General features: G+C 36.3%; 1 protein-coding gene across 1 annotated transcript; it reads right to left on the reverse strand.

The window, feature by feature from the left end:
* Positions 1-1,692: 1,692 nt before the first annotated feature.
* On the reverse strand, positions 1,693-9,862 carry LOC306905945 (WD repeat domain phosphoinositide-interacting protein 1; the record flags this gene model as incomplete). Its single annotated transcript, XM_079476941.1, is given in 13 exon segments — positions 1,693-1,814; positions 1,909-2,001; positions 2,004-2,029; positions 3,764-3,846; positions 3,850-3,871; positions 4,178-4,336; positions 4,545-4,652; positions 5,285-5,355; positions 5,436-5,528; positions 5,615-5,712; positions 8,618-8,714; positions 8,790-8,956; positions 9,832-9,862. Coding segments are annotated over 13 exon segments (1,170 nt in total).
* Between the last annotated feature and the right edge of the window lie 634 nt (positions 9,863-10,496).

Raw genomic sequence — 10,496 nt, forward strand, 5'->3', positions numbered from 1 at the left:
TGGCCAAAGCCCCTCAATTCTCCTTCAAAATGAAACTTCACATTCAAAACAATGTTCTTTCTTCTCAAAATGGTATTTTGTTTTCAAATGACACACACAAACCATCATATGAATAGACATTTATAAGAACCAGTTGATCACTGATGTGCTCTATATAAAACACTATGATGAATGGAAAACACTTCTCCATTCATCATAATGACTTTGCTCTTTATTTGGTTCAGTGTTACACTTACTACAGACAGTACATATATAAGTGTGTAGTAAAATATTTTTTGTATATATATATATAAAATAGTTTTTATAGTCAGAACACACAAATACACGATAACAAATATATTTTATTTTTCCAACAAAAACAATGTACAGTGTACATCCCAACCAACACAAAGTTGCACATACAGTGGTGTACATACAAAACAACAAAAAAATTTACTGTATACAGTTACAGTAAAAAAACGATGCTGCATCTTCTCTTCGGTTTGGGTCTGACCACAGAACCTCATCCACATCACAAGAAATGTTTTTCAGTCCAGCCATGAAAAGCATCAGCTGCTATATCTCGACATGCATCTTCCATAGCTTGGAGAAGGGGTTTACACATTTGTGACAGGTGTTTACACATGTGATGAGTCAGTGTTCATATTTGAATGGCAGTGTGTTCCTTGTGAAAACAAGAGATTTTTCTGCCTGAAAATTGTGCCAAATGCAGAGAATTGTGTGTAGTGTATTGAAAAAAGTGTGTTTTAGAACTGCAATGTGAGTGTAAAGCAGGAATTGTGCTTGTAGTTTAGCAGAATTGGTTCAGGGGGTTGGTGAATGAGTTACATGTTGTGGTCATTGTGTCTCAAGTACCAATATTTGTGTGTAAACAATCGAGAAAAACTGTAAAACAAGGTGAAAAGAGTCCCCATCATGATGTGAATTAATTTCACAGTTAGAACTGACCGAATTGACTTATGTATTATACAACACCTATCATTTGCCCTAGATGCTTTATAACATACCATGTCATTTGAATGTATTATAAATTTAGCCTATGTCTGTAACTCTCAATCCCTGCATTTGAATTTATACTTCTATCTACCACGCTTTTGTGTTATTGAGAATTTAAGAATGCCATTCAATTTTAAATTAATTTTCTAAATTAAACTGAGTATAGCAAATAGGATTCAGAATTGAAATATGTGATTCAATATTTAAAGTGTTAACAATAAAAACTATTAAATGTATATACGGTATATATTTAATTAATGTGCAATTTGTTTTATAGAAAATCCATTCAATTTAATAAAATAAATTTCATCTCATATAGAACATGGTAAAAGAACAGTTTGGTTTCACAATATGTGATTCATTTTGTGACGGTATAAAACATTTGTTACAATGACTGCATTCGTTGTTTTGAAAGGATTATCTGATGTATGTCATTTTGTATGTTTTGTCAAGACAAATTTTGCTTGACTGTGTTGATTGTCTGTTTAATGAATTCGGTTCAGTATATTCCTTGACATATCAATTCCAGTTAAACTTCATGTGCCATCCCATTCAAATGATAAACATGATTTCATCAGCAACTAGGATATTTATATCCAAACCCAGCACTGCATATAGCATTCTGCACTGTGCTGTGTCTCTGCATGAAGACGGCGTCCAAATGTTCTGAAGATAGTACGAGCAGGTTAAAAGACTTCAGGTGTTCTGAAAGTTAACAGGAGGAAACTCCTGTCCATCATCAAGACGGACTGGTCCATCTGCAAACTCATGTTCTGGGATCAGCTCTCCTTTATTTGCGCCTCCATCCTCAGAGTAACCTGAAAAACAGTTTTGGATCATCAAAATCATTTGTCTAAATTAGACTGCGATCTTATCAGCAATGTCTATTTCCGATTTAGAGCTCTGACAAACCTGTGAGTGAACTGGAGGATGGAGAGTCTAGGCTTGAAGTTGTAGCAACAGTTGAGGCATAGGATGGGCTTCCAACCTCCAGATCTGACACCCTTGATTTTCATTGTCACTCTCAAACAATCTTTCGGATAAATATGATACAAAATTCATTATTATTCATAATTCATGCATTATGTTAAACTATTCAGATTTCACACTAAAGGGCACCAGATCAAGGGAATATTTACATTAACATGGGAACACGTATTTGTTACTAGTGTATTTAATGTAGAAATCTTAAGATTTTTTCCTATTTGATAACTTTACATTTAGGCAAGGCAAGTTTATTTGTATAGCACATCTCATACACAATGGCAATTCAAAGTGCTTTACATAGAAGAAATTAAAAATATCCATTTGATAAAACAGTTAAGAAATAAGAAAAATAAAAGTAACCAGTTAAGAATAAAAATAAAATAACATAGTTTAGAAGAAATAAGAAAAATAAAAGACGGCCAGTTGCCTCTGACTCCAGAAAATATTGAAGTTGTCAATGTAGTTCACTCCTTTTATATTGCAGGTTTTTTGCAGCCATGTATTAAGCCCAAGCAAACGTGAAAACCTGTTTGTTCCTCTTGCTGGGAGTAGTCCACTGATGAATGTTTGAACATTCAGTCTTTTTAGTGTTTCAAAGAGTTCATTGAAATCCTTCTTAAGAAGTTCTGACTGTTCTTTATGAATATCATTTTTCCCCACATGAATGATGAGTCGATTTACAGTCTTATGTTTCATCAGAATGTTCTGAAGTTCCCTACATCAGAAGTTGTTGCTTGTGGAAGGCAGCATCCCTGCTACTAATGTTTCTGATTATGGAGTCACCCACTATCAGAGTCCTGGACTCAGCTGCGCTTTGAGCTGAGTGCCGCTGTCTGTTCGACCTCGAGCACCTGTTAAAATCAGAGTTAGCTGCTGGCTGATTTAGTCTGTGTTCGGACACATTCATCAAATTTGGGGATTCCTCATTGAATAATACTTCAAATCTGTTCTCAAGATGTATAGGCGGTGTTCGGAGACCAGTGTTTGCAGTCCTTGTAGCCGTATTTGGGGTAGAGGATGCTGCTGCGGCAATATGTGATACTCGTGACAGTCTGATGTCTCGAGTGCCTTTAGGTCTCGCTCCCTGTTTATGCCATCTATTTGTAAGTCGATCGGCTTGTTGCTCTACACTCAGAAAGGCCGGTCGAGGAGTACTAGATTTATGGGACTCACCGGCTGTGTGCTGAGGGCGTCTATGACGGAGCTCTGATTTGTGTTCCGTCTGGTTTGGTGGTCCCACAAGTAACTTTGTTTCAAGAACTGCAATCCTTTGTAAAAGTTTGTGGCAGTTTATGCAGCAAGTAGATTCCAGAGAAGGCATTTTCTCTTATCCTTATGAGTGTAGACAGTTGTGTTTTCTCTTCCCCGGAATGTAAGCTTTCAGTTGGAGGCTGGTCAAATAAGATAATTCAGATTTTTGTAGTAATACGTTTGAGCACTGTGCCGAAGTTAAAATTAGGTGATAAAAGGAGATAAAATATAAAAGTATAAAAGCGACAGAGTAAGCGCGGAGAAGTAAGCAGGAGCGTCCGACTGCGACTTGACTCCTCCTTTACATTTAGTCATTTAGCATTTAGTCATTTATCCAAAGCGACTTACACAGAGTTTGGGGAGCAATAAGCGATATGTCATACATAAGCGATATATATATAGCGATTTATATCATTAAAACACAAAAATGGATTCCTAATAAAATGAATCCATTGCACCAAACATGTATACAATGGTAATACAATGCCAATACAATTGAGATTGCAGATAATCATAATAACAGGCTCACCTGTGTTTCTTTACTAAACGACAGTGTCCACCTTCCTGGGGATCTAAACTGTAAATGTAGAGATGACCATCTAAGGAAGCCACCTAAAGATGTGGAACCTTCTGGAAACTGTGAACAATGATAGAAGTACAAATAACAACATTTAGGTACTTTTATGTGCAACGGAGGCCAGCGAGAGAGAGCTGTGTGAGTAAACGTCACTCCTCGACCAATAGAGGTGCTCTAGCCTAGAGGCTGCAGCCTTTAGCCTCCTCGTTAGAAAGCCCTCTCCCATTCCGGACCGATGCTGGTTCGAAGCCGCTCGGAGTGAAGCCAGTAGGACCAGTACACATGCTTACAACTTCTAATCTACTCTGAAATCATCTCCATACACTCGCAATATTACCAGTAACACCTGTTGTCTTTTCTACTCACATGGCCAGAGCTGATATTTTCTTCAGTCCGGACATACTGAGACGAACGGTAGCAAATGCTCTGTCCTGATGCATGATGTCTGACACCTGAGATGGAAGGTACGTGCTGGCAGCAGAGAACATCTTTTCCATATATGAAGACCATGAGGGAGACTCCTTACTAGTTCACAAGTGCACAGAGGACATCATGAATAAAGGACAAGCACTGGTTGTCACCAGCAAAATATTGTGTTTTGTGATGGAGGTTGGGCTAGACTACTGCCAGTCTGAAGCTCTGTAAAATTAAAGGGACAGTGCATATGCTATTCTGTTCTATTCATATTATTATTGATGATATTTAAATAATATGGAGTAAAATAAATGTGTACCTGGGACTGTGGGGTTCCAGTTTGAAGATATGAACAGTCTCTGTGTTACTGGAGGCACATAGAAACTGTCTATAAGCACTGAACGACAAGGAACTGATGCTAACGTACCTGGATAAAAATAACTACAGTATACACATTACTAAAGATACAGTTTACCCAAACAATTCTGCCTTCATTTACTCACTCTAATGTAATTCCAAACCTGTTTAACTTTTAATTTTTTTATGTTTTTTAAAGCTTTAGAATTTAAAGACTTTAAAGCATCAAAAAAGTCAGAAGAAGCACCATAGATATATCCCAAAAATATTTGGCAGCCTTACAAACATTATCCATAAGGAGTTGACCTAAACATAAGTCGTGGTTCACCTCTTGCTCTGGTGACCTGTTAACTGCAATAACTGCATAAGTACTGTTCAAACATTACTGATCAAACTAGACGATCTGAATTCTACCAAACTTTTTTGCAAAGTCACACAGGTTTCAAATGGCCTAAGGGTGAGTGCTTAAAACAGTGACAGAATAAAAATAAAAATACTTCTACAAAATACTTTGTTTTATAAAATAAATAATGATCTGTCAAGTAAATCACAGAAAAATGTAAAACATATGCTTGCGATGAACTAACATACAGTACATCTACCCAACCAGAATATGTGATTCCCCCAGTCAAGCCAGCCTGTGGTACCAGACCTGTATAACAGCTCTTTTTAAAAGAACCAGATTCATGTTAGTACACTAACCTCTTCATTCCTCTGCGGAATTCAAACAGTTTGACTCCTTCAAGTACGCTGAAAACTCTTATAACAGTGCCCTGTATTATGACAAGATTAATAGCTCCAACAAAGTCCGTCATTAAGTATATATTCAAGAGCACTACTTTCTTCAACTCACTTTTTCTGAAGCGCTGGCCAGATTGGTTCCTGACGAATTGAATGAAATTGCTGCCACAGGGCTGGCATGGGCGGAGATCATGGTCACCATACTCTAAAGCAACATAATTGGTACTGTGAGTGTAGATTTCCTTTAAGTGAAATCTAAGTTAGTCACAGATGGGTTCTTATCGTTCTCACCAGATTCATAGCATCATAAAGTGTAATTTCTCCAGCAGTGAAACTCCCAGGGTATGCCAGGTAATAGTTGGAATGATTGACAGAAAGTGCGCACAGACCTAACAGAAAGAAGCTCTAATATTGTTACTATGAATGGACAGATGACGATAAAACAAAATTGAAATTATGACTTTTAATGACCAGAAGCGTATCCAGAGGTAAAACTGGGATTGTGAAGGTGGGGAAACCTTAAATCCTTGTTTTAAGTGTGAGTGGCCACGGTTCAGCTTTTCTTACTGAGCATACACATGATATGAAATGGATATAAACAAATGAATGAAAATAATCAAGAAATGTTCAGCAACTGGTCATGAGCTCTCTTAAAGGTCCAGTGTGTAAGTTTTGGGATAATCTATTTATAGAAATGCAATATAATATACATAGCTATGTCTTCAGAGGGGCGAAGAAAAAAAAGGTAAAATGTTGTTGTTTTTATTGGTAATTGTTACTAATGTCATGATCACGGGTGGTGAGACAAGGACATAGGACCCCACTAACCAAACCAAACTAAACTAGGCAAACCTAACTAAACAGGCAAACCTAACAAACTAAACTAGGCAAACCTAACTAACTAAACTAGGCAAACCTAACTAACTAACTAATTAACTAACTAAAATAGGCAAACCTAACTAACTAAACTTGGCAAACCTACACAGTAAAAAACGATGGGATATTTTTCTAACCCAACCGCAGGGTTGAGCTGAGTGGGTCATTTTATTTATTATTATCATTTTATTATATGGGTTATTTTCCAAAAGTTGTGTAGGTTTTGAGTAACCCAGTTCTGTGGGTTACAGCTTGGGTCATTTTATTGGGTTATATTTTCCTCAGTACGTTTGCTAACCCAACACGCTGGGTCACATGTTGGGTCATTTTCACTGTCATCTGATGCCGGAGTTTACAATCGTCTCGGGAAGGAGTGGTTTACAGCGACGGCAAATTTGTTGGATTAATAAAAAGCTTTATATCTTTTACGTTTTATTACTCCAACCAATGGAGATTTCATTGCTGTGTTATCTTACAATTTTTGACGGTCATTTTTATGTAATTAGGATATTCATAATTATAATCCAGCAGATGGGTTAAATTCGTTTCCCGCTCACAACTGTTCAAATCTTAACGATCCCGTGGAAGACAACAGCAGCAGCCTGATTACGAAAGGTGAGCACTATCGTTTTATAATGTCTATAACTGTTTTAAAATTCCTGTGTATGTCAAATATGTCCTACACTTTATTTGCCTTATTTGTAAAAATGAAGCTGTGATCTTTAGTCAGTTTTCTCTTCCTCCGATTTCCGACTAATACTAGTTAAGTTCACGTTACTCAAGTTTGCCCCAGTGGTGATGGCTAGCATTAATAAAACATTACCAGAAAGACTATGGTAACGGTTTAGATAAGTTTTGCATAATGTTCATAAAATCTGTACCGATAAAGATTGTACATCACAAAAATCTCTCAACCAGTAATCTTTACATCGGACGCTCGGACCAGTAAATTACATGCTGCAGTAGTCAGACACCATAATCAGTCCCCGAAGGATTTTGCGGAGATTTTAGGGACTTAGGGTTCTTCTTTAAAGCTATTACCTATATGAAAACATTATTTATGCATTTCCTATGATTAAAAGGCATGCTGCAGATCAATGCCAATTATAGTTTATTTTTTCTTTTAAGGTTCTAATTAATATGGTGCAGTACCTGAACAGTGTGACAAGCCAGGATACACATATCTTGGTGCTTGGAAACAAAGAGAAATACTCTCAAGTTTTCACCATTTTCAAAGGAGAGGCAGTTGAACAGGAGACCTTACTTAAAGCAGTGGATTTATGCTTCAAACTGTTCTGCATCTATGACATAAACTATCTATAATATTCCTGGAGGAGTTCCTTCAACACATTGCCGCCTCCTTAAAAACTTTGTATTCAGTAAGTAGTTCCACTAACTAGCAGACATAAAAGTTTTGGTGTCTGACACAATGCATAGATTGTAAAATTTTTATTATTGTATGCTTTTTTAATTTACTGTATTTCTTTTAAGTTAAGTCCTCTGTGTAGACAGATTTTGCCTTCTGAGTTTGTGTAAGGTATGTGCACATTTTGTAATTTGCATTTGTGTTCAGTTTATGCACATGTTCTGAATTGGTGCACAGTGTGTTTACAGAATTTGTAATTGAATGAATGTGTTTATGGAATGTGTTACAGTAAATGCTCATTTGTGTTCTGAATTAGTTTACAGTATTGGTGTGTGCATTTGGGATATTAATGTGTTAATAGAATGTGATATGCATTTTGTATTCGTGTAATTTGTAAGTGCATATTTGTGTTCAGAATGTAGTGTATTTGTTTTGTTTTTGTGTAGTTTTTTATTTTTCTTTGTCTAATTTCTTTTCAGTGCAAATATGAAATGCCAACCTCGCCAAAAGTTGACTACATTGTATTGTTAAACAAATTGTACAAATAAACTCTAAAATCTGAATTTGAAATGTATGCTGTATCTATTAAAATGTAAATTTACAGTAAACCCAACTGTTGGGTTACTTTTAACCCAATGACTTTAACCCAATTCATTGGGTTAAAATAACCCATAGTTGGGAAGGTGCTATACCAACCCATAGTTGGGTTACTTTTAACCCAATGACTTTTTAACCCAATTCATTGGGTTAAAATAACCCATAGTTGGGAAGGTGCTACACTAACCCATAGTTGGTAACATTTTTTAGTGTGTAACTAACTAAACTAGGCAAACCTAACTAACTAAACTAGGCAATCAAGAGGGGAACAGGTGTAGGGCATGAATCAATAACGAGGAGACCAGACCGGAGAGAGTGTATGGAAGGCCATAAGGGCCATAACTGCCTCTCTCCACACAAGACACGAGACTCTGTCATGATCCTGCCACTTAACCAAGAGAAACATGACATGATGCGGCAGAATCATGACAACTAAGGTGATTGTCAGTGTTAACCTTTGGGATTTGGAGCAGTGTTGAAAACAGACTTCAGAATTTTCATGTCTTTGATATTATGGATGTACAGAGCCTCCTCCAAACAAATTACAAGTCTCTGAAAAAGAAAATACATACTATTTGCATACAGCTGTCTTTAAAAATTCTACCTGTCCTTTGAGCTAAAGGTTATCTGACGGTTAAGTTTGACAGCGAGGATGTTGCTGGAGTAGCTGTAGTTACAGATCTCTGTGCCCTTCTTAAAATGGTCCATGTTCATTCGAAATGGTGTAGTTCTGCTCACAACCATCATTAGACTACTGGAGAAGAGCCGCTCAGCAATGTACACATCAGGGCTTTCTACCAATAGCACAAACACGAAAAAAATCATTTTGTCAATACTAAAAATAATTCAAATCTTATTACTGCGTGTTCAGTGGTGGACAGTAACAAAGTAAATGTAATTCGTTATTGTTTTTCAGTAGTTTTTTTGTGTATCTGTACTTTACTCAAATATTTTTAACATTTTGACTGCCAATGTCTTTATAAGTTGAATCATGGAAGAAACTACCGAATCTAACTTGCCACAACCCCACCTTATGCGGTTTTTTTAATTGTTGAAGAGAAGAACGAATCTTTCATTTTAAGTGCCTTCTCTGAGTGAAAAGAATGAGAGAGGAGGAATACACCTGTCTCATTTATCAGGAATGAAGATGGGCTAGATACTTACATAACCAACAGTCTGCTTTCAAGAATTAAAGTTGGAGAAATGTCTGATTACTTAGAATGTGCTGTAATACGGTCCAGTGAATCCACTTAGTACATATTTGTTTTTACGATCCTTTTGTTTTATTGCAAGTTTAAATAAAAACTTGGATTAGAGTTACAAATAATTGTTAAACCAAAACTGCCTGCTCCCAAGTCCTCTTATTTCATTTTGTTCTAAAGGAAATTGTTTGGCTTCAAGGTTTTGGGCTTATTAAAATTTAAATAAACATCAGTGTCTGTCTGACTAATTAATGTCATTTTATTAAAAGGTTGGTATGCCAAGAGTGACATTAGAGTCTTCACATAGACTGAGTTAAGCAAGAGTCTTGTGACAAAAATGATAATAGGACATTATAGCCATGATACTTGAGTACATTTGAGTGTACTCAAATGCAAATACTTTTGTACTTTTACTCAAGTGAAAGTTTAAAGGCAGCACTTCTACTTTTACTTGAGTAATATCTTACCTTGGGTATCTCTACTTTTACTCAAGTACATGGTTTGTGTACTTCGTCCACCACTGTGCCTGTTAATTGCCTCTCTTCAAGTACATGTACATATGAGTCTGAGATGATCTGACCCTTGCCTTTGTTCTGTTTATTTAAGATACTTCCCAAAGCTGGCACCAGTGAAATATTTGTGTCTGACCTTTGGCCCCAAACAAACAAACTTTGTGGTTAAAAAATGAAACAAGGATAATATAATGTAACTGGTAGGCCACGCGAACATGGGGTTCAAATCATAAACAATTCAGTGCCTGTATTTGGTTGACACACTATACAGGTTGGGGCTTTGCACCCAAAAGAAAATAACTAAAAGAGAGTTACAAAGTCTCCCTCTTTGCCTCCCTACAATTCTATAGCCTAGGTAAAGAAAATATATACTGTATGTTCATTTGACTAAGACACAGATTTTTTTCTTTCCAATATAAATATTGCTGATTATTTTCCCATAATAATGAAGTAGTGAAGATCTTTTATTGTGAAAGCTCAATATGTATTTATATATGGTCATATGAACAACTGAAAAACATCCAACCAGTAGGAATACATGTTTTCCAGTATTTGAGTAAGACGACAGAGGGTTCTAGAACATTTAAGATTAAACTGGTTTTACATCACCATGCAATATA

The sequence above is a fragment of the Barbatula barbatula genome (assembly GCF_947034865.1).
Source record: "Barbatula barbatula genome assembly, chromosome: 16".
NCBI classification, from domain to species: domain Eukaryota; kingdom Metazoa; phylum Chordata; class Actinopteri; order Cypriniformes; family Nemacheilidae; genus Barbatula; species Barbatula barbatula.